The 23,711-nt window shown below is 34.5% G+C and overlaps 1 protein-coding gene across 6 annotated transcripts in view; it reads left to right on the top strand.

Annotated features, from left to right (window-relative positions):
* Window positions 1–18,293, top strand: part of SKIL (SKI like proto-oncogene) — a 28,822-nt gene extending 10,529 nt beyond the window's left edge. For 5 of the 6 annotated variants that reach the window (XM_045088622.1, XM_045088623.1, XM_045088624.1 and 2 more), the window contains 5 exons: window positions 7,731–7,828; window positions 9,618–9,850; window positions 12,289–12,530; window positions 12,812–13,036; window positions 13,884–18,293. In XM_045088622.1, the coding sequence (XP_044944557.1) occupies window positions 7,731–7,828; window positions 9,618–9,850; window positions 12,289–12,530; window positions 12,812–13,036; window positions 13,884–14,042 (957 nt within the window). In that variant the 3' untranslated portion in view covers window positions 14,043–18,293. The remainder of the gene's footprint in view (window positions 1–7,730; window positions 7,829–9,617; window positions 9,851–12,288; window positions 12,531–12,811; window positions 13,037–13,883) is intronic. The other variant, XM_045088625.1, reaches the window with a different exon arrangement.
* The last annotated feature ends 5,418 nt before the right edge of the window (window positions 18,294–23,711 follow it).

Consider the following 23,711-nt stretch of genomic DNA (forward strand, 5'->3'; position numbering starts at 1 on the left):
TAATAAAATTAATCTACATTTTGATATTGTCAATATGCATTAATTCAAGACCAAAATAATCTGAGATCATTTTTTGAAAGCATGTATGCTGAAATGGGATAGAAAAACAAAACCTTATATTTATACAGATATTTTAGTGAAAATGTGTATATGACATGGAGATTGCTAAATTACTGTAATATTAAATGGATTGGACACTGTAGAATTACAATATAAAAAATATTATTTTTAGGGGTTCCTGACTGACTCCGTTGGAGGAGCATGTGACTCTTGATCTCAGGCCCCACATTTGGTGTAGATATTACTTAAATAAATAAATAAACTTAAATTATTTTTAAAAGTACCAGGATTTTATTAACAGGATTTTTTATCAGTTTGCTCCTTTTCCTTCACATTGTAATGGGCGTGATACCATGCTACTTCACATGGACTTCACGTGGTTTTGTTTCCATAAAGGATTTAAGATAATAGTTGCACATTATAAAAATGTGAGTCTTTGTTTTTCTGATGAGCATTTTTCAGCACTTTAAACTTAAAATTGGCTTTGTGAGATATGTGGTATCTTTCAGTGTGAGGGAGTAGCAGACATTCCTATAACTCCTGAAGATCTGTTTTTGGGCAGTTAGTGCCCTTATTGTTTCAGTTTTCATTGGGTTGATTAATTTGAATAATTACAAGGAAGCAAGGCACAAGACTAAGCCTTGCTTAGTCTTAAAGATCTCTCTAAGTAGCTATTTGCTACTTGTAACACTATTCCTGTTTCAGTTGTTGAAACACTCATTCACAACATGTTGGAAGTATTGAGGAAAGCTGATCCTTTAGTGAGAGATTGAATTTCTTTCAGTAAGAGTTGTTGGCAGCTGTGTGGTAGGGTGTCTTTGTGTCCTTCTGAAATCGTTTATTGGCCACTTGAATGTCTTAGTATTATAATAACACAGTAAGAAGACCCTGGCGGGTATATTCACTTTATACCTAAGGAGCTGTTGCTTAGCTATGTATTCAGTCATGTGTTTAGTAAGGTTGCTAATGATTTATGTTGGGCTTGTACAAAGTAATGATAATTTAATATGCATTATGTATTACTTCTTATATAAGCACATCATTAGGTAACCTGTTAAATTTACCAGTCTGCTAGTTCTTTGTATGCTTACTGTCTTCTGAACACCACAATGTAAAAATTAATCTACATGTTTTATAGCTCTTTCTAAATTCTGTATTTAAAAATAATTTTTCCACATATTTGAAAAAATTTAATTCTGACTTTTGGTGATATTTGGAAGTCTCACCAATATGTTGAGGTATTGCCTTGATTTCTTTAGTTCATTAATATTTGTTTTTCATTAAAGATAGTATTAATCTGATATTGTAATGAAAAACTGGAGTGCCACCTAAAAGCAAAGCTTATTATCAGAGATAAGTCTAGGAATTGTAAAGGGTTTTGATTGATTGATTGATTGATTGGTTGATTGATTTAAGTATAAATTGGGTTTGTATATGAATAGTGCTGAGTGGGTAGGATTGTTTTGTGTCTAGAAAGTGGCAACTAAATGTTTATTTTTATTTATTTATTTTTTTTGGTAAATGAAATCAAGTTCTCTGAATTATTTGTCATTGTGAGACTAATAAGCAGTGTACTACCAGAATACAGTTGTTCTTTATTAGGAAGTCTATCAAAGGTTCATGCCTACATAATACAGTTGAAATTTAGAGAAATTTTCATAAAACATTTCCTGATTTTTACTTATTTAAAATGAATTCTTCTATACATTTTGGGATTGTTTAAAATTTGCTTTCATAGACATTATTTGTTTTATGACTTAGAGAAAGAACCTTTGAAATGAAATAATTTGTCTGAAAAATTTCTTATGTGTTTTGGATGAGGATGCCATCTGTTCATTTTGTGATAGATAATGATAGGGAAGCTGGGCAATAAAAGCATTTTAAAATGTTTAAGACTCCAACTTTAGATGCTAAGGGATCTATTTCTCTCCTTTGCCAAGTAATGTATTTTAATGTTTAAATATACAAAGTGAATGAAGTTTTCCTACATTTAAAGGTAAGATAAGAGGGAATAGATGCTTGTATCTTTTGGTATCTAATTTTTATTCCTGATCAGTGCTAGCATTACTGCTGTGCCATTTAATTATATTGTTCTTTTTTTGAAGACCTAATTTGTATGTTGACACAAATGCAGAATAGATGAGAAAATCTGGCATGCCTGTGAATGTTCTGTTGTATAATATGTGTTTTTCTTAATTGTCTTTAACACACAGTTAGGATAAGTTGTTATAAATGTGTTTATGGCTTACCACATGTTGGATAAAATTAAATCCCAACAGTTTATCATGGTCAGTGTTGTACATTTCCCTATCATTTATATTATTTAATTTGTAGATCTGATTCTAAAAATATGACCCAGAAATGGTTGAGCTTCTTTGGTACCTCATGGAGTAGAAGGGTATTGAGTGTGAAAGAAACTGTCTTCTCAGTTTCAGGGTAGTGGAGTAACCTGATAAAAGGCCACTCTGGGAATTAATGAGCTAAGCTGTCATTCAGAATTCATTCAGCAAATATTTATTAGTTCCTACTATATGTCAGGCATGGTGCTAGGTACTGAAAATACAAAAGTAAGGAAGTTGGTCCTTGACCTCAAGCTGCAGTTGAAGCAGAGGCTTGATAGCCTCTTGTTAGGGATTTTGAATGGGGAATTCAGACATTGACTAGGGGACTACACTAAGTGATCTTTAAGGAAGATTTCTTTAGAATTTATTGATTGTGATTTTTTTAGTAGGATAGGGTGAGATTAGAAAATAAAGGAAAGAAATTAGAGAGGGATGGATGTTTAAAATGCTAGCTATTATTTACATCTGAAGTTTAAAGACTGAGAAGTAAGAAGATATGCTGAGTTTGGCTCATGAATAAAAGTAAAACTTACACAAATCAAGCTGTAGAGTTTTGAAATGTGATCAAAATTGAGTCAGTTTGTTTGTTTGTTTGTTTTTAATATTGATTCAGATTTCAAGTCAAGATCTTTGGGTGAAGAAGTTTAGAACTTGCTATTTTGAAGATTGGGGATTCCAGCTTATAATCGAAAAAATTTTGAATATATAAGTGAATTTTAGTAATTTGAATTTAAAATATCTGGAAACAGTTGGTATCTTGGGCAGTACATCTAGAATTATTTTGGATATAAAAGTGATATAAAGTGGAGCTTTAGGGGCGCCTGGGTGGCTCAGTGGGTTAAGCCGCTGCCTTCAGCTCAGGTCATGATCTCAGGGTCCTGGGATCGAGTCCCACATCAGGCTCTCTGCTCGGCAGGGAGCCTGCTTCCTCCTCTCTCTCTGCCTGCCTCTCTTCCTGCCTCTCTGCCTACTTGTGATCTCTCTCCTGTCTACTTGTGATCTCTCTAAATCAAATAAATAAATCTTAAAAAAAAAAAAGTGGAGCTTTATTTTCTAAATAATGAGTTTAACAAATGACTTCTAGAAAAGAAATTATCATTTAACTCAAGCTGATGTTTTATTTCATTGATCTGTTAGAGTGAGCTTATCCATGCTTGTAAACACCTCCTGTTATACAGTGTTGTGGTGAAAAATGTTCTGCCTAAGTGAGTTTTCTGGATGAGGAAGCTACTCTTTATAGAAGTGTTTTTTTGAAACTTTAACCTTTGGGGCGCCTGGGTGGCTCAGTCAGTTCAGTGTCTGCCTTCAGCTCAGGTCACCATCCCAAGGTCTTGGGATTGAGCCACATATCAGGCCCCCTGCTCAGTTCTGGCTCCCTGCTCAGTCCAGAACCTGCTTCTCTTTCTCCCTCTGACTGCTACTCTGCCTACTTGTGCTCTCTCTATCTCTCTGCGAAATAAATAAAATCTTAAAAAAAACCCAAAAACTTTAACCTTTTTTTTTTTTTTAAAGATTTTATTCATTTATTTGACAGAGACATGAAGGGAAGCAGGCTTCCTGCTGAGCAGAGAGCCCGATGTGGGACTCGATTCTAGAACCCTAGGATCATGACGTGAGCTGAAAGCAGAGGCTTTATCTCACTGAGCCACCCAGGCGCCCCAAACTTTAACCTTTTTAATGCATTCTAAAATGTCTTAGTTTTCAGTCTATGTGGTAGGCATATAGTTATGGTGTATGTGTATACAGTGTACTATTTATATCTCATAAATATAGACTATAATTTAACTATGTCATGTTAACTCAAGACTTCTTAAACATCAGTTACTGTACTGTGTTGTGATGAAGGTAGGGGACAATTGAGATATATTAAATTATTTGTCCTGGCCTATGATAAAGCCCTCAGATTGTCTTGCTTTTTGAATCAGGTTTTGTGTTTGGATCTTATAATTCTCCTCTCTTTAGGCTATCAGCTGTTGCCTGGCATCCACCCTTTCTAATTTACTTGTAGAACTGGACTATAGGTTGAGAAACTGTGTGAACAAGTGATTGGCTTATTTTCTGAATAAGCATTTGATTTTGCCTCAGATTCTGAACTTATTTAGAATAATTGATCTGGATTGTGAGTGTTTTTTTTTTTTTTTTTTTTTTAAGATTGTATTTATTTGAGAGAGAGAGCTTGTTATGGGGGGTTAGGGAAAGGGCAGAGGTGGGAGAAGCAGAGACCCTACTGAGCAGGAAGCCCAATGCGGGTGGGGCATGATGCCAGGAATGGGGGTATGGGGTGTGGGAGTGGGGCATCACAACCGGAGCCCAAGGCTGACAGTTAACCAACTGAGCCACCCAGGCGCCTGAGTTTGTTTGTTTTTTTAACTGTATAGAGCCTAGAGGCCCTCACTGAATAATCAACTGTTTAAATCCTTTGAAAATACCATCATTTTCCTTAATCTTGTGGTCTCGTTAGTTTTTCAAATTCCTTGTTCATTCTTAACCAAAATGTTGATTTACCACCAATTGAAGTTACCATATTTTTATTTTTGGCTTTTCATTGGTCTTAAATCATCTCCTGATTGATTAAATTACATATAATGTTTGCTGCAGAAGTGGTTTCCTTTTCATTTTCAACCCATTTTGTTGGGGCCAAGGGTTATCAGGCTTCTCCTGAGTTTCTTCATCCTAATTGTTTTCCCCCATTAGAAGGGTATCCCCAGTCAAATGGTGGACAGTTTATGAATTGATTTTGCTTTAATCATAACTGCTTAGCATCTGGAGATTTGTTTCTTTTCCATTTTATGTAGTTTCTTTGTTCTGAACTGGAATATTGGGACATCAGGCAAAATAGTTTTCCTAACCTCTTAGTATTTAGTGGCTGTCCCCTGAGTGCTGTGTTTATGGATTATTGGATGAGGATGTCATTTCTCTCCCACATCTTACCAGGAGACATTCAGAGGAATATCCAGCTTTCGTTTTTGTTTCATCTTTCCTTTATCTCAGTCTCAATTCCATCCTCTCTTACTCCATTGGGATTGTCCATTAACCTCCTGTCTTTGTTGCTCACCCAAACCTTATGTCCTTTTAGCTCCCTTCTCTACTGTGTCTTGTCCCCCCTTTAAGATATTCTTTTTCAAAAATAACAGGGTAATTACTGTGACTTGAAATACTGTGCATGTGCATAATGGTGCTGGTGGTTGGTGGTAGTGGAGAGGCCATATAAAACAAACCAAAATAAGGGAGAAGTTCGTAGTCACAGGTTATTCTTTTCTTTTTCAGTTCCTGAACTTCGGTTTACTAATCTGTAAAATGGAGTTAACGATACCCGTTTAATAAAGGAGTACTTGTTAGAAGTAAGTAGGGTTTAGGGCGCCAGGGTGGCTCAGTAGGTTGAGCGACTGCCTTCGGCTCAGGTCATGATCCCGGACTTCCAGGATCGAGTCCCGCATCAGGCTCCCAGCTCCTTGGGGAGTTTGCTTCTCCCTCTGACCTTCTCCTGTCTCATGCTCTCTCTCACTCATTCTCTCTCAAATAAATAAATAAAATCTTAAAAAAAAAAAAGTAAGTAGGGTTTATAAAGTTCTTATCAGGTAGATAGATGTTCATTAAGTAGCCAGTTACTTTCTTCTTTTCCTTTATTCACATGTGTAGTTTATGAGGAAATGTGTTTTACCAATAAGTGTTAGCAAGCAAAGTAATTTCAAGTTTAACCTGGTGAAGTTTTTTTTTTTTTTTTTTTGTTATTTTTTGTGGGTTTTTTTTTGGTGTGTAAGGTGTTTGTTGGGGAGTTGTTTTTTGCCTGCTAAAGGAAGGGAGTGGAAGTGAGACTGTGTGGAGGGAAGGTAAAATGTGCAATGCAGTCCCATCAGTGTTTCAGCCAAGTTGGTAGAGAACTGTGGAGTGAATAATGGCCATTTGAGTTTACCATGTTAGGATAAAATTGCTACTCCTTTGGTCTCCACAGCTCTTTACCTCCATTGTATCAGTGACCATATCAGCTGTCCAGAGAAAGGCAGGATTCAGCTTTAAGGAGTTTCCTCATGAGCGAGTGCTGCTCAGGTGCTTATGCTGAATTCTTGAGGTGGATCCTCCACCTCAGATCTGTAGAGTTTTCTCTGGGCAGCTTTCTCTGACCTGCTGACTTGATTTGCCTTGGTCTTTCTGGATGTTGTACCCTGTCTTCTCCACTCAGGTTACTCTGTGAGGCTCTGACTGGGTTCCCTTGTCTTTCTAATTTTTGTTTTTTCTTTCTTACTTTTTTTTTTTTTTTAACATTCCACCATACATCTTTTATTATAAATCTACCTGTTTATCTGTCTGTCCACATTTTTCCCCCTCCAGTGTTACTGAGAAATAATCAACGTAATCACTGTATGAGTGTAAGGCATACAGCGTGATAGTTTGATTTACGTATATTGTGAAGTGATTACCACAGCAGGTTCAGTTAACATCCATCCTTGTAATGCAGTTTGTCTCGGTCTCTGAGGTGCGGTGGGGTGCTTCAGCTTCACCAACTCCACACTGCCATGTTACAGGATTCTCTTATGGTATCTTGTTCTTGAATAGATGTTTTTTCTCTTGTGAGGGAGTGTGAAGTCAAGAACAACCTGTATTGCCATCTTCGTGACATCTCTCCCCTGGCAAAGTATTTATTGCTATAGAATGTTATCTAATCCACTAACAAGTACAGTAGGGAAGGGGGACATTCTAGCTGATTGTCACAGCAAGAAGAATCCGCACTTATTGATGCTGTACATTTGCAAGGTACTATTTAAAATGGATTTATTTATTTATTTAATTTTTATTTAATTTAATTTTTTTAAAAAACGATTTTTATTTATTGGGGAGAGACAGCAAGTAAGGGAGAGCAAGTGCACAAGCAGAGGTGGGGGGACAGAGGGAGAGGGAGAAGCAGACTCCCTGCTGAGCTGAGTAGGGAGCCCCGACCATACTGGACTCTGATGATGCCAGACTTGATCCCAGCATCCTGGCATCATTACCTGAGCTGAACGCAGACACTTAACTGACTGAGCCACCCAAATGCCCTTATAATGGATTTTAAAAATAGATTCCTTAGTATGAAGTTTTATGAAATCGTTTTTGGTAGTCCATGTTAATATGCATACTGAAGTTGTTTCTGTGATAGGATAATTCATATAATTTTTAGTGACTACATTTGGTACTTTAAGGGAAGGCTGCCTTGTTAGCAGAGGACTCTCAAATAACATACTTTTTATTAGGGTTCTCCAGAGACATGCACTGGCCCTGTCAAGCTGACATAAAAAATTAACCATCACATCTTCCCTCAATGAATTTTTTCCCTTCTGCATTTTTCTACAGATAGATACACCATCAGGAATGGAATTACAGTCATGGTACCCTGTTATAAAGCAGGAGGGTGAGCATGTTGCTCAGACACATTCATTTTTACACCCCAGGTAAGTGAGTATTATTAGCTCATTTGTTTGTTCATTCATTCATTTGTTCATTCATTTATTCAACATCTATATGTCAGGTACTGTTCTAGTTCCTGAGAATTCATTTTTTAGTTTTAGGCTTGTTAAATGAATTGTAAATTGCATTGAATATTTGAGATAACCTTTTCTTGATGTTTTTATGTTCTTTCTAGGAACTTGTCATTTCCTTTTCTCTCTAAAGTAAAAATTGGAAGTTTTCCTTTTATATATATATCTTTTTAAATTAACATATAATGTATTATTAGCCCCAGGGGTACAGGTCTGTGAATCGCCAGGTTTATACACTTCACAGCACTCACCTTGGCACATACCCTCCCCAATGTCCATAACCCAGTCACCCTCCCCCTACCCCTGGAAGTTTTCCTTTAATTTCCTTGCTTCCCTAGAAGAGGTAAACCAACTCTTCAGGAGTTTGGTATGCAATTTTGGTGTTTTACAAATTTTTTGAAACTTAGAAGTTTCTTAGTAGCCACATCCCTCAAAATCCAGTTTCATAGTTTTAATAAAAATGCACCTTAGATGATAAACTGTTCATTGATTTCTAGATTTTTAGTGCTGTAGATATATATTCCCCCCAAATATGGTGATGAAGAATCGCAGTCTTAATTTACATTTGCACAGTTTCTACCATTCCTATTGTGTTTGAAGTAAGTCTTTGGACATTATTAAACCTGTCAGTGTTCTTAGCAGAATACAGAGTTTTTAATCCTCAGAATTCTTGTAATTAGTAAAGAGGAATAATATAGATTATTGGATAAAGAAAATAAGATATAAGAGGAGAGCATTTAGAGTTTAAGGTATTATGTAGTACATCAGTTAAATGGTTGCATCTTCTGGCTAAAGGTTATGTAGGTTATAGCTAATAATACAGTGCTTCAGTATCTAGCTCAAATTTATTCCATGGGTCTCTCAGATAATCTGCTGAACAATTTATGTGAGCTTTGAGCAAAATTGGTAGTTATCCCTTCAGTCTTAGTTTTGTGCAACTCACTATGGAAGTTTTGTTGTTGTTTTTTTAATCAAATTAGGAAATACTAATGTATTTTGGGAAGACTGCTGTGTGGGGTTTGAAACAAGTAGGACTGACTGCCCAGGAACAGGAGCTGGGTGGTATTGAGTGCTCTATAAGAAAGGCCCCAGGAGCTACTCATTGGGCCTATGGTGAATCAGGGCATAGCCTTGTAGTATGGGACTGAATCAGCCTCTATAACAAAGAGCAAGGATTCCTTGCTTTCACGGGTGGTAGTCAAGAAAATGGTTTTTCAAGTAGCGTTGATCTGTTTTCTTTCTAGCATAAGCCTTACCTATTCAGGGCTATTAAACAGCCCTAAAGTGCTTCATGCTTTTAGTCTCAGGTGGTTTTGAGGGAAGGAGATGAGACTGTAATTTTCTTTGCCAGTGAGTGTCTCTTCAGTGCTTAGAAATTTTTGCAATATAATAAAAATTATTCATAATTTTGCACTTACTGTCTAAAGTACTGAATTTTTAAAGAATTCTTTTCTATGATCTAATTTTCTTTTTTAAAAATCATAAACATATAATATGTTATTTCTTTGGGGTACAGGCCTGTGATTCATCAGCCTTACACAATACACAGGGTTCCCCACAATGCCTACCCTTACAGTCCTTATTTTTTGAGTTATTTTGTCTGTTTTAGTATAAAATTTTTTAACCATAGAAATAGATTTAATGTATTTTGCTTTTTACCCAAATGTGTTATATATCTTATTTTGCCTTTCTTTGTTTGTAGCTACTACTTATACATGTGCGATAAAGTGGTTGCTCCAAATGTGTCCCTTACTTCTGCTGTATCCCAGTCTAAAGAGGTCACAAAGTCAGAGGCAAGTAAATCTATACCGAGACAGTCAGAGAAGCCTCATAGTAGTGGGAAACATCAAAAACTGGCGTCTTACCCAGATGTCTCATTGGAGGAACAGGAGAAAATGGATTTAAAAACAAACAGAGAATTATGTAGCCGTTTAGGTAAGTATTCAGAAAAATTTTTTTTTAAAATCATATACTTAAACACATTTATTCAGCATTTTCTCTTTCTTTGTTTCTCTTTCTTTTTTCTCCTCTCTTTCTTTCTTTTAAGAACAATATTATTTATTTGACAGAGAAAGACAGCACAAGCAGGGGAAGTGGGAGAGGGAGGGACAGGCTCCCGGGCTGAGTGGGTATCAAGACCTGTGGGGAAGTCAGCTGCTTAACCTTAACCAACTGAGCCACCCAGGTTCCCTCATTCAGCATTTACAAAGAGGATTTCTATTTAAGCGAGTGTTCCAGACAGTTGAAGCTTTTATCTTAAAAAAAAAAGTGCACCTTTCAAAACTCTGAGTGACTACTTAGAACCTTAGTTCCTAAACTTTTTTTTAGAACAGTTATAGCTATAGATGCTAATGCTGTAGATATGTAGTCTACATGGTTTCATACTGTAAGTGTTTTTTGCATGATTGGTTTTTTTCCTTTCCTGCCCTTTTTTTTTGCTGTTAGTTTTCTTCAGAAGGCCCTTTCTAATTTGCTTTGAACTGAGAAACCATTTTATAATGCTAAGAAGTATGTAATGGGGTGCCTGGCTGGCTCAGTCAGTATAGCATGTGACTCTTGGTCTCTGGGTTTGAGCCCCACGCTGGATGTAGAAATTACTCAAAACAAAAACAAAAACAACCAAACTTAAAAAAATTTTTTTTTGAAAAGATTTAATTTATTTATGACAGAGATAGTCTGTCATACAAGCCCGGGGAAGCTGGAGTGGGAGAAGCAGGCTAACCGCTAAGCAGGGACCCTGATATGGGGCTTGATCCCAGGCTGCTGGGATCATGACCCCAGCCAAAGGCAGATGCCCAATGACTGAGCAACCCAGATGTCCAAGAATAAAAGTCTTAAAAAAAATAATGCTAAGAAGTACATAAGAGTAGTTAGGTATAGGACTCAGGGAAACTTAGCCATGTGATAAGCAAAGATCGAAAACTCAATAGGTGTGGGAGCCTGGCAGATGGTATAAAAAGCAGACTGCTGGCTGGGCATCTTAAAAAAAAAAAAAATCTGCCTAGTTACAGTGCCTTTTAAAGTACTGTGGAGCAAAGGAGACATGTCTACACAAATGCTGCCTGTTTTACCCTTTACATAGCAGCAGAGCTTTGCTTCCAGCTTAGGCAAGTGTGACAGTTATTTCAGCTATCTTGGAGTAGCTAAAGTGTCCATTAGTCATTTAACTGTTTTCATAGATAGCTGAGATTCTTTGAGCGATTTCTGTACTTTAATTTTGAAGTTCAGCTTTCTTTGAATTTAAATATGGTAAACAATAATTAGTAATGTACTCTTATGTCATATTTGTGTTATATTTCATTTCCCAAATTCTAGTGACTTAAATTGTTGATATATTTCATATACCATAAAATGTATCCCTTTAAGGTGTACAGTTTAGTGACTTTCAGTAAATTCTCAACAGTCACAGCTATTTAATTTCAGGACATTTTCATTCCCCCCCCCCGCACTGCCACCCAAATCCCTGTGATTCATTAGAAGTTACACTCTATTTTCCTCTTTCCCCAGCCTCTGTTTATTTTTTGTTTTTATATATTTGCCTATTGTGGACATAGCATATGAAAGAGATCATATAATATGTGACCTTTTATTGTTGTAGCATATTTTTAGTACTTTTTTAGTACTTTTTTTCTATGGTTTAATAATATTCTGCTATTTTATAGATAAATATACCACATTTTGTTTATCCACTTATTAGCTCATGGACATTGAATTGTGTCCCCCTTTTTTTTTATTACTACTACTAAATATTATGCCAAACTTCGGGCTTGAACTCATGAATCCAAGATTAAGAATCACATGCTTTACTAAGTGAGCCAGCTAAGTGCCCCAAATTGTGTCTACTTTTTGGCTGTAATGAATAATGCTGCTATGAACACTTATGCACATGTTTTAACATAGACCTGTTTTCATTTCTCTTGGGTGTATATTTAGGAGTGAAATTACTGGGTCATGTTTAATATCTTGAGGGGTTGTCAGATATTTTCAAACCAGCTATATACCATTTTTCTTTCAACCAACAGCTGATGAGGGTTCCAGTCTACAATCTTTGTCAACATTTGTTATTGTCTCTCTTGATTATAGCCATCCTAATGGTTATAAAGTGATATCTCATGGTTTTGATTTGCAGTTCTCCAATGACTAATGATATTGAGTACCTTTTTGTGTCTTGTTGGATCTGTTCAGATCTTTTGTGTTGTGTAGTTTTTATTGAATAGGTCTTATACTACTTTTCTTAAATTTATTCTTAGCTATTTCATTATTTTTTATTTCACTTGTAAAAGCAATTTTTTTTTTTTCATTTAGTTTGTGGGTTCTAGTGACTTTTTCACAATGATGCTCACTTTTTGTTACTTCATTTTTGCTTTTCAAAGATCCATCAATCTCCAATAATTCTACAAGTAAAAAGAAACCCGAGTCTGCTACTTGCAGTTTCATCAGAGACACAAGCAAGGCAGGAATAGACCGTGATACTGCAGCTTCATCTCCACTTCTTGTCAAAGATATCATTTGTGAGGATGATAAGGGAAAGATCATGGAAGAAGTAATGAGAACTTATGTAAAACAACAGGAAAAACTCAACTCAATTTTGCAGAAGAAGCAACAACTTCAGATGGTAAAATTATTAAAGTGATAGTCTATTATAAAGATACGTTTGCATATTCTCAAGAAAAATGAAGAGAGAGGTTTTAAATGTGTTTAAGATTTAGAGTTCTATGCTCATAAGCAATTTTCTTTCAAATTTTTAGAGAAAATAGTTTTTTCAAGATAATTACTTATATATAAAACTGATGTGACAGCTGAATTTTAGATATTTTCTGCCCTTTTTTTTTGTATTGAAATTTTTAGCATGATGGAAATAAAATAAAAATTGTAATGTGATTCTGTGTATTACAGGAAGTTGAAATGTTGAGTAGTTCAAAAGCTATGAAGGAACTCACTGAAGAACAGCAGAATTTACAGAAAGAGCTTGAATCTTTGCAGAATGAACATGCTCATAGAATGGAAGAATTTTATATTGAACAGAAAGACTTAGAGAAAAAATTAGAGCAGGTAATGAAGCAAAAATGTACCTGTGATTCAAATTTAGAAAAAGACAAAGAGGCTGAATATGCAGCGCAGGTAAGAATGACTCAGTTTGTGTAATGTTGCCCTTTCGGTGTGGAGATTGAAGCTGTACCTTCCCTATTAAAATTACTTTTTGTCAAGTTCAGTTCATTGGGCAAGATTTCAAAATATATAAAATTCTGTTCAACACAAGTTTATGGTGTATCATCCAACATGATTTTTTTTTTTGAAGATTTCATTTATATATTTATTTGACAGCACAAGCAGGGGAAGTGGCAGGCAGAAGGAGGAGGGAAGCAGGTTCCCAGCTGAGCAGGGAGCCTGATGTAGGGCTCAATCCCAGGACCCTGGGATCACAACCTGAGCCAAAGGCAGATGGTTAAGAGTCACCCAGGTGCCCCCCAAGAGATTTTTTGAATTTGATTGCTTTATTAAACTTTCATTAGGTTTCTGTATTTTAGTTGCCCAAATTGCTAATCTCTAGCTCTCTGAATGTCAAATGTTAAATTACCTTAATGTAGTATATGGGCTTTCAAATCAACAAATTAACAGACATGAATTGTTCAAATGTTTAAAAGCACTTGAGCAAAAATGAATAGTAGCTCACAACTTGGGGAAGATGAACAAATAACCCTTAACTCGAGCAGGCTGTTTGAGAGGTATACTAAATTGTAGGGCATAATGAAAGTGCTTTAGGTGTTAGTTCTCTTGACCCCCCCCATTCGATGTTATGTCAAAATTGGATGAATATTATTAGATATTCAAGGATTGTATATGCATGAAGTTACAAATGTAGTTCATTTTTTAAAAAGTAATTTTGAAAGTAGATCTTCGCCACGGTGTGAAAATTAAATGGAAAAACAAAACAATGAAAACTGACACAGTCTTTTAAATCTCACAGTTGGCAGAACTGAGACAGAGATTGGACCATGCTGAGGCTGATAGGCAAGAACTCCAAGATGAACTTCGACAGGAACGGGAGGCAAGACAAAAGTTAGAGATGATGATAAAAGAGCTAAAGTTGCAAATTTTGAAATCATCTAAGACTGCGAAAGAATAGAAACCTTTAAAGAGATTCATCTGTGTATTCCCAACAGGGTTTAGTTTTGTTTGTTTATTTGCTTTGGTTATTGAATTCTGAATAACTTGTTTGCATGAAGATAACTAGGCATCCTATCCATTTGTAGATCATAGAAAGTGAAGAGATTATATATTAGTACATAAATTTTTACATTTTCCAAATGAATGAAAATGTATGTTTCTTTGTACTTCTTTTTTTCAGCCAGCTTAGAAACAGTACTATATGGTTTGAACTATTATATAATCTGCCTATATTTCAAATGCAAATTTAGCAGTTGTATACTTTTTAAAAGCTGCATTGTGTGATGGATAGTTGCGGTCAGTTTTGTTACCCATATTTCAGACTCAATTTTAATATAATGGTGGCTCCATATTTCAGATATATGGAGCTACTGAAGGAATTGAATCTCCATGTTTTTCATTAACACAGTCTCCTTTCTAAATTGATATAGTCATTACACATAAAATCTGCTTTTCTTTTGTTTATATTATAGAATGAGTTTCCACCAGTTCTCTTTTTTTTAATGTCTCCTAAGAGACATTTTGTCAAAAGAGGAATTTCATTGATGAGGTTATAGCACACCCCATAGGCGTAATGAGGAAGAATAACATACTTTATTATATACTGCTGTTAAATACAAGAAGCAGTTGTAATGTGTTTTTTGGTTTACATGTGGTTTTATTTAGAATTTTTTTTATGTAGCAACTTTAGAAGAGGGAATAAAATGTAATGATTTTTGAACTTTTGTTTATGTTGTTAATAGAGGTGTGAAAATATCAATGTTTTTGAGAAAAACTGATACCATTGATGTACTTCAGTTTGTATACAATCCATAATCCTCCTGTACAGTTTTTATATGTAGTTATGGGTCTTACTGAAATTTATATAATGGATCTGTTTTCCTTAATGGATTCTTTTTTCCTTAAATTGTAACATATTAAACACCGTGACGTTTATTTTGGATTTTTGTATGTTTAAATGTTAAGTCTTATCAATATTTGCACAAATGGACCATTTTCAGTTACTACTTAATATCAAAATCAGGAATTTACAGTCAGCTGGTAGTGTATGATAGGTAATATAGGGAAGTTTAGTTCTGCTACTAAAAGGTTTTTAGATAATTTTTAGAAGACAAAGGAATTCCATAGTTAGGGGGAGGGACAAATCTTCTGCACTTTTTTTTTGCACAGAAAAGTCTGTCATTCTTTAATGGCAAATTTCATATTCGTTAATTCTTGGCTTAAAAGATACTAGGTAAAGTTCTTAGTATGCATTTTTTAAAGGAAGTTTCCTGAAGCTACCATTAATTGACATCATTATTCCAGGAATTTAATGTTTATGTTCTCATGTAGGGTACTGTATGAAATTACTTGAGAGCTAAGTTTATTTTTAAAATAAATCAGTTAGAGTTAAGGTTGTATACTATTCCCAGTGTAGACGATAGATGCTCTACTGGTATAAAACTTCAAAAACCAGTAGGTTATCATTTAGCCAGTTATTTTCATATTTCGCTTAATGGTACTTACATATCCTAAAAGAATTTTTGTACTTCTCAAAGTATAGTTTCTTTACTAGAGTGTGATGTAAATGTGTATTTTCTATTTTCCATTTAAATTTTACTATATTACCCTCCAATTTAATTTGTTGATTCTTGGTTTCCTCAAGGAGGAACAAATGTTAAAAATGATATACCCTCCTAATATCTTTTATTTAGATCTGGAGAAAGAAGAATCACAAAGACATTTTATGATAAAGTTCATTTTAGTTGTGTCACAGTTAATCTTTTTGGGAGACAAACTCAAACCCCTATAATTTCATCTTTCTGATATATTAAAAAATCTTTGTGCTTATGTAAATGACAAGCTTACTTAAGTTTCAACCCAAAACTTCTAAAATACATTGCTTAATCTTTGAGATAGTTTATTTTAAAACTCTAAGCAGTGCTTAACCATCTTTAAATTATCATAAACTCTTAAGTTAGAATTGAGTAAAGAAATATTTTTTCTAGTCCTTTGCATTAGGAAAACTTGCCACATAAAATTGTGTAGTCTTCATTTTCTAGAAGATACATTGATGTGCCATAGGTTTCTGTCTTCTTCCTTGAAAATAGAGCTTTTTAGACAGTTGTAAATATTTTACCTATTCTAGTTAAAAGTAATTTTAAGTTAAACTGCACCACATAGGTTGAAAATAGAGAGATTTTGTAATACTTTAAAAGTGGCCTCTGCTGAACTATCCATATAAACTTATTCTTCTATTCTTTGCATGCTCATTTTGTGTGTTGGTTGCTAGCTTAAAGTTTGTTTTGGTGTTAGTTTTTGTGTGCCAATTTATTAGGTAAGCAGATTTTTCCTCAGACTTTGTAATATTCTTTTTACGAAAAATATAAAAATATTTACTTTAAAAAGCTGCACTAAAGGAACGGCTTATCAGAGGTGCTAGGGCATCTTAAGAAGGAAGAAAAGATAGAATATTAACTTACTGGGTGATGGGTGATGATAGTTTCTGTACTTTAATTGTTGTGAGTAAAAGGCACCAAATCTATAAAGGTAGTAAATGTAAAACCTACTGTCATTGAAGAAGCTCTAAACCAGCCTGATATTACAAATGCAGCTTGTAACACTATGAAAGGATTTGACCAACAACATAAGTTTGGCTTGTGCTTTGGTTTTGTAAAGCATATTCTTTTGCTTGAATTTCTGTGTCCATGAGAGTCAGGATGTTTTATGCTTCTTGAACTAATTTTATAACATATATTACCAGTTGAGATATAAAATCATTTGTACATACTGAATTAAAAACCAGTTACTAAAGTAGGTGAAATAGACGAGTACGATGATATTTGGAAGTCATCCATAGGTTTTAGAAGTCATGACAAAACAACCAATTTATTTGCACATCTCTGGCTTCTGTTTGAAGGAAAGTAGAATGATAAGGAAACCCCAATAATATGAAATATGTTCAAGGTTTTTCCCTAAAATTAATTGTCAAGCTGGTGCTGAAGGTTTTTGATCAGCTTCTAAAGTTTTTCTTCTCAGTGACTTATTTTGATTTGATTTGATTTGATTGCCTTGGGGAAAATCCGCATTTTCATTTGCTCTTACACATTTAATCTGCACGACAGGACATTAAAAATCAGTGTAATGAAAAGTTGTGCTCATACTGTACATCTGTTTCTGTGCTTAGAACTACTTGTTAATTTTTAACTGAAGCTGTCAGCAATAAGGGACACATTACTGCTGTATTATACATTGTGGGATTGAATAAACAGCTTAAATTATTTTCTATTATAAGATACTGAAGCATTTCCATTACTGGAAGAAATTTATATGGGTATTCTATATTACATCTTGTTTAAAAGGACAGTTTTTTGTTTGTTTCATTTCGTTTTGTTTTTGGAAGATCTTTCCATTTTAGATGGCTTCTAAAACTGTAATGCAGTCTGAGGCTTGTTTCTTTAGTAATAGAATTAAATGTCTTATATAGTGCTACTGGTTTTGAATTAGGAAGTGATCAAATGTAAAAACTGAAATTTAAAAATTAAGCCCAGAAAACAAAATAGTATATTAAGTTAGTTGAATGTAAAAGAAATTTATAAGATTTTTTTCTTCAATATAGATACCTCACTTGAAAATAAAGCACAGCATACTTAAAGTAGTTCTAGTAAAAAAGTCCTGCTAAAAGAACTGCTTAATCTAGGACAACTTTGGGGGAATTATAGTTTGGGAGAAATAAAATATACTTGCTTTTAACCATCCTGTTAGAAGTATTTGCTTATCCTGATAATTTTAAGCCAACACAGTAGTCTTAAATTATTTCTGAATTTCTAACCTGTGAAGGCAGTAAGTAAAATTGTTCTGCAACTGTTGAAACAAGTTGTTGACTACATTGACCACAATTCAATTTAAAATTTTGCCAATGATGTACAGTTTTATGGTTTAAATTGCTGTGGTTGGTTGCATCACATGACACACAAAACTGTCCTCTACCTCACGTGGAATAAATATTTTATATGGTTTTACTATAAAACAAGACTCATCTATCTGGTTACTTAGTTTACAAATTTTGAATTATATTTATTGAAACATGACATACTGTGCTCTCAGCTTATACCTCAATTGTATTTTGTGCTGTTTTCCATTTTCATGGCTTGTAAATAACTTGTATAGATTGTGGATTAAATTCAGAATAAAACTTTTAATGCCAATAAAACTGATTGAAGCCCTTTTAGTATCCTGTGTGAGCTCAACTTTCTTGTCCCTTAAGATTGACATTTTCTCCTTTTGTTCCTTCAAATCTATTAGTCATTACACACTAAGTGATTAACTTGAGAAATCTTTTTTAAATTACAAATTATGAAATTTTATGCAATATTTCAGGTATAGAACATACCAGCATTTTGTGATTATTTTCTTTCATGATATAGAGTCTTTTGCTTTCACTTCTTTCCCTTACTCCTTTACTCCCACCTCTGGTATTATTATTTATTACAGTGTAACAAATTACTCCAAATATAGCTGCTTGAAATAACATATCTCAAACAGTAACTGACAGTTGGAAACTCAAAAGCAGGTTAGCTGAGAGTGATGGCTCAGGAGCTCTTACAAGTGTGTGTGCAGTTACTATGTTATTTAGGGCTGAAGTCATTTGGAAGCTTGACAGCTGGAGGATCTGCTTTTAAGTTCATTGACATGGCTGTTGACAGGTGCTCACTTTCCTCCTCTATGGACTTGTCCATGGAGCTCCCCACAATATGGCAGATGGCTTCCCCCAAATGAATGATCCAAAAGAGAATGATGCCAGTTTCTTCTATTAATGAGACTCTTAAGTGAGTCACAAGTCCAGCCCATATGCAGTTGGAGGGTATTACCAAGGGTATGGAGGACCAGAAGGAAGGGATTATTGAGGGCCATCCTAGAATCTGATTATTCTATCCTCCCAGTTTTTTTTAATGGCAAAATATACATAAAATAAGGCAAATTATTTTTAAGAGTAATTTAATGGAATTAGCTACATTCACAGTGTTCAACCATCACCACTATATTCAAAAGGTTTTCGTTAACCCAGACAGAAATTCTGTACCTGTTAAACAACTTCTTTTACCCACCACTCCCAGCTCTTGATACCCTCTATTGTATGTTCTGTCTCTATGAATTTATCTATTATAGGTATCTGGTATAAGTGGAATCATAAAATACTTGTCCTTTTATGTCTGACTTCCATTTTATTCATTCACTTAGATATTTTCAAGATACATCTGTGTTGTAGTATGTATTGGAATTTCATTCCCTTTTATGGCTGAATATTTTATTGTAAATATAAGTGTTATATATCTGTGCATATCATGTTTATGCATCCATCTGATGATGGACGTGTGGGTCGTTCCCACATTTAACTTGTGAGTAATGCTGCTATGAACATTGGCTTACAAGTATCTGATTAAGTCCCTGCTTTTGAGCCTTTTCTTGAGTATACACCCACAAGTGGAATTGCTGGATCATTGGGTAATTCTACATTTAACATTTTTGAGGAACCACCAAGCATTTTCCCAGCAGCTGCATTATTTTGCATTCCCACCAGTAATGCACAAGGGTTCTAGTTTTTTCATCTTCCCACCAACACTTGTTATTTTCCATTTTATCAATAATAGCCATCCAAATGATTGTGAAGTGTTATTTCACTGTGGTTTGATTTGCATTTCCCTAATGGCTGAGACATTAAGCATTTTCTCATGTGTTTATTGGCCATTTGTATATCTTTGGAGAAAGTCTGCTTAGGTCCTTTGTTCATTTTGAATTGGATAATTTGTTTTTGTTGAGCTAGAGGAACTCTTCATATATTCTGGATATTAATCTTTTATCAAATAAATGATTTACAAATATTTCCTTCCATTCTGTAGGTGGTCTTTTCACTTTTAATGTCCTTTGATGCACAAAGCATTTAAATGTTGATGAAGTCCAATTTACCCATTTTCTCTTTATCTGTTAATGCTTTCAGTATCCTACCCAAGAAATCATTGCCAAATCCAATGTCAGAAAGCTTTCCTCTTATATTTTCGTCTTAGAATTTTATATTTTTAAAAAGGCTTATACATTTAGGCCTTTGATCCACATTGAGTTACTTTTGTAAATGATTTAAGGTAAGAGGTCCAATTTCTAAGTTTTTTTTTTCTTATACATGATGTAAGAGGTCCAATTTCTTTCTTTCTTTCTTTTTTTTTTTTTTTTTTAAAGATTTTATTTATTTATTTGAGAGAGACAGTGAGAGAGAACATGAGCGAGGAGGTCAGAGGGAGAAGCAGACTCCCCATGGAGCTGGGAACCCTATGTGGGACTCTATCCCGGGACTCCAGGATCACGACCTGAGCTGAAGGCAGTCGTCCAACCAACTGAGCCACCCAGGCGCCCAAGAGGTCCAATTTCTAAGTTCGTTCGTTCGTCCTTCCTTCCTTTTTTTTTTTTTTTTTTTGTGCATGAATATCCAGCATCATCTGTTGAAAACTGTTCTTCCTGTTGAATGGTTTTGACATCTTTGTCCAAAATCACTGCCCTTATATGAGAACGTTTCTTTCTGGACTGTTTTATTCTATTGGTCTATGTATCTCTCCTTATGCCTGTACCACCCTTTTTTGATTACTGTAGTTTTGTAGCAATTTTTGAAATGAGGAAGTGTGAGTCTCCCATATTTATTCTTTTTCAGGATTGTTTTGACTATTTGGGGTCCCTTGATATTCTATATGAATTTTAGGATGGGTTTTTCTATTTTTACAAAAAACACCATTGGAATTTTTATGGGGATTTCACCCGAGTCTGGGTCACTTTGGATGGTATTGTCATCTTAATGATATTAGGTCTTCCAGTCCATGACCACAGAATAGCTTTGCATTTATATATATATAGATATATATATCTATATATATATGCATTAATATATATATGCATTTATATATATATAAATATATATATATTCAACAATATTTTGTAGTTTTCCATGTACAAGAATTTCCCCTCAGATTTATTCTTATATATTTGGTTCCTTTTGATGATTATAAATGGGATTTTTCTTAATTTCCATTCAGATTGTTCATTGCTAGTGTGTAGAAAATGCAGTTAATTTTTGTGGGTTTTGTGTCCTGGAACTTGGCTGAATTTATTTATTAACCCTAACAATTCTATACTGTGTGGAATTTTTAGGGTTTTCTGCACATAAGATCACATCATCTAAAAATTACTTCTTCCTTTTTAATTTGGATGGCTTTACTTCTTTTTCTTGCCTCACTGCTCTAACTAGAACCTCCAATACTATGCTGAATAGACGTAGTGAAAGCAGGAATCCTTGTTCAGTTCCTGATTTGAGAGGGAAAGGTTTCAGTCTTTCACCATTGTGTATGATATCAGCTGTGGATTCTCCCCTCCCCCCCCCTTTTTTTTAGTTGTGGGTTTTTCAGATATGGCTTACTTGAAGAAATTCCTTCTATATCTAAGATATTAAGTGTTTTTATAATGACAAGGTGTTGGATTTTGTCAAGTGGTTTTTCTGCAGTGCTAGAGATGATCATGTGCTCCCCCCCATTACTGTGATGTATTATAGTGCTTGGTTTTTGTATGTTGAACTAGCTTTTGTATTCCAAGAATAAATCCCATTGCTTGTGGTGAATATATTTATGTAAGTGACATATACTTGACATACAATGTGTAAATTTAAGGTGTACACTATGTTAATTTGATGCATTTGTATTTTTTTAAGTTTGCTAAGATTGTTGGTTTTTGCATCAATACTCATAAATTATATTAGTTGGAGTTTCTTTCCTTCTTTCTCCTTTTCTTTCTTTCTTTCTTTCTTTCTTTCTTTCTTTCTTTCTTTCTTTCTTTCTTCTTTCTTTCTTTCTTTCTTTCTTTCTTTCTCCTTTTCTTTCTTTCTTTCTTTCTTTCTTTCTTTCTTTTTTCTTTCTTTCTTTCTTTCTTTCTCCTTCCTTCCTTCCTTCCTTCCTTCCTTCCTTCCTTCCTTCTCTCTCTCTCTCTCTCTCTCTCTTCTTTCTTTCTTTTTCTGTAATGTCTTTGGTCCTGGTATTAGGATAATCCTGGTTTCATAGAATGAGTTAGGAAATGTTCTCTGGGCTTCAAATTTTTGGAAGAGTTTGAGAAAGACTGGTGTTAACTCTTCTTTCAGTGTTTGGTAGAACTCACCAGTGAAGCCCTGGATTTTTCTTTGTTGGGAGGTTTTTGATTAGTGATTTAATCTCCGTACTAGTTATAAGTTTATTCAAATTTACTGTTTCTAAATGAGTTGTTTTTTGGGTAGATTTTGTTTCTAGGAATCGGTCCTTTTCATCTAGGTTATTTTTTTAAAACTATTTTTTCCTTTTGGATTTTTAAGATTTATTTATTTGACAGAGAAAGAGAGAGAAAGAGAGAGAGAGGAGTGCACAAGCAGTGGGGAAACAGCAGGAAGAGGGAGAGGGAAAAGCAGTCTTCCTGCTGAGCAGGGAGCCCCACATGGGGCTTGATCCCAGGACCATGGGATCATGACTTGAGCTGAAGGCAGATGCTTAATGACTGAGCCACCCAAGCACCCCAGTTATCTATTTTGATGGGATGTAATTGTTCATAGTGTTCTTTTAAAATCCTTTATATTTTTGTAAAATAAGTAGAGATGTTCCTATTTTCATTTCTGATTTTAGGAATTTGAGTTGTCTTTCTCCTTAGTCAATCTAGCTAAAGGTTTTTCATTTGTTGATCTTTTCAAAGAACCAACCTTTGATTTTATTGATTTTTCTCTTCTCTATTTATTTCCACTCTAATCTTTTTATTTCCTTCTATTAGCTTTGAATTTAGTTTGCACTTCTTTTTTTGGTTCCTCAGGATTTATAGTTTGGTCATTGATTTTAGATCTTTCTTTCTGTTTAATGGATGTTTTTACAGCTATAAATTTCTATCTTAGAATAGAAATTTAATTAGCATCCCATAGGTTCTGGTATGTAGTGTGTGGTGTTTTTTTCTTTTTTTCCATTTGTTTCAAGCTATTTTCTAATTTCCCTTGTGATTTCTTCTTGACTCCTTGTTTGTACGTTTGTTTTTTTAGAGAGAGAGAGAACATGAGCAGGGGGAGGTGAGGGAGAGGGAAAGACAGAATCTGAAGCAGACCGTATGCTCAGTGTAGAGTCCATCATGGGGCTTGATCTCACAACCCTGAGATCAGACCTGAGCCAAAATCAAAAGTTGGTCACTTAACCAAATAAGCCATCCAGGCACTCCTCCTTGGTTGTTTAAGGTTGAGTTGTTTATTTTCCAATTTGTGTATTTTCCTTCTGTTATTGATTTGTGGTTTCATTCCATTGTGATTAGAAAAGAAAATTTGCATGAGCTCCATCTTTTTAAATTTATTAAGACTCATTTTGTGGCTCAACATATGTTCTATCATGGGGAATTCCATATGTACATGAGAAGAATGTGTACTCTGATGTTATTGAGTGGAATGTTTTGTATATATCTGTAAGGTCTAATTCATTCATTGTGTTGTTTAACTCCTCTATTTCCTTATTGATTTTCTGTTTGGTTGTTCTATCCATGATTGAAAGCAGGGTATTAAAGCCTCCAACTCTTATTGTAGAACTGTTTCTCCCTTCAATTCTGTCAATGTTTGGTTCAT

This window comes from Mustela putorius, unplaced genomic scaffold (assembly GCF_011764305.1).
Source record: "Mustela putorius furo isolate JIRA1106 unplaced genomic scaffold, ASM1176430v1.1 tig00003834_pilon_pilon_pilon, whole genome shotgun sequence".
Lineage (NCBI taxonomy): Eukaryota > Metazoa > Chordata > Mammalia > Carnivora > Mustelidae > Mustela > Mustela putorius.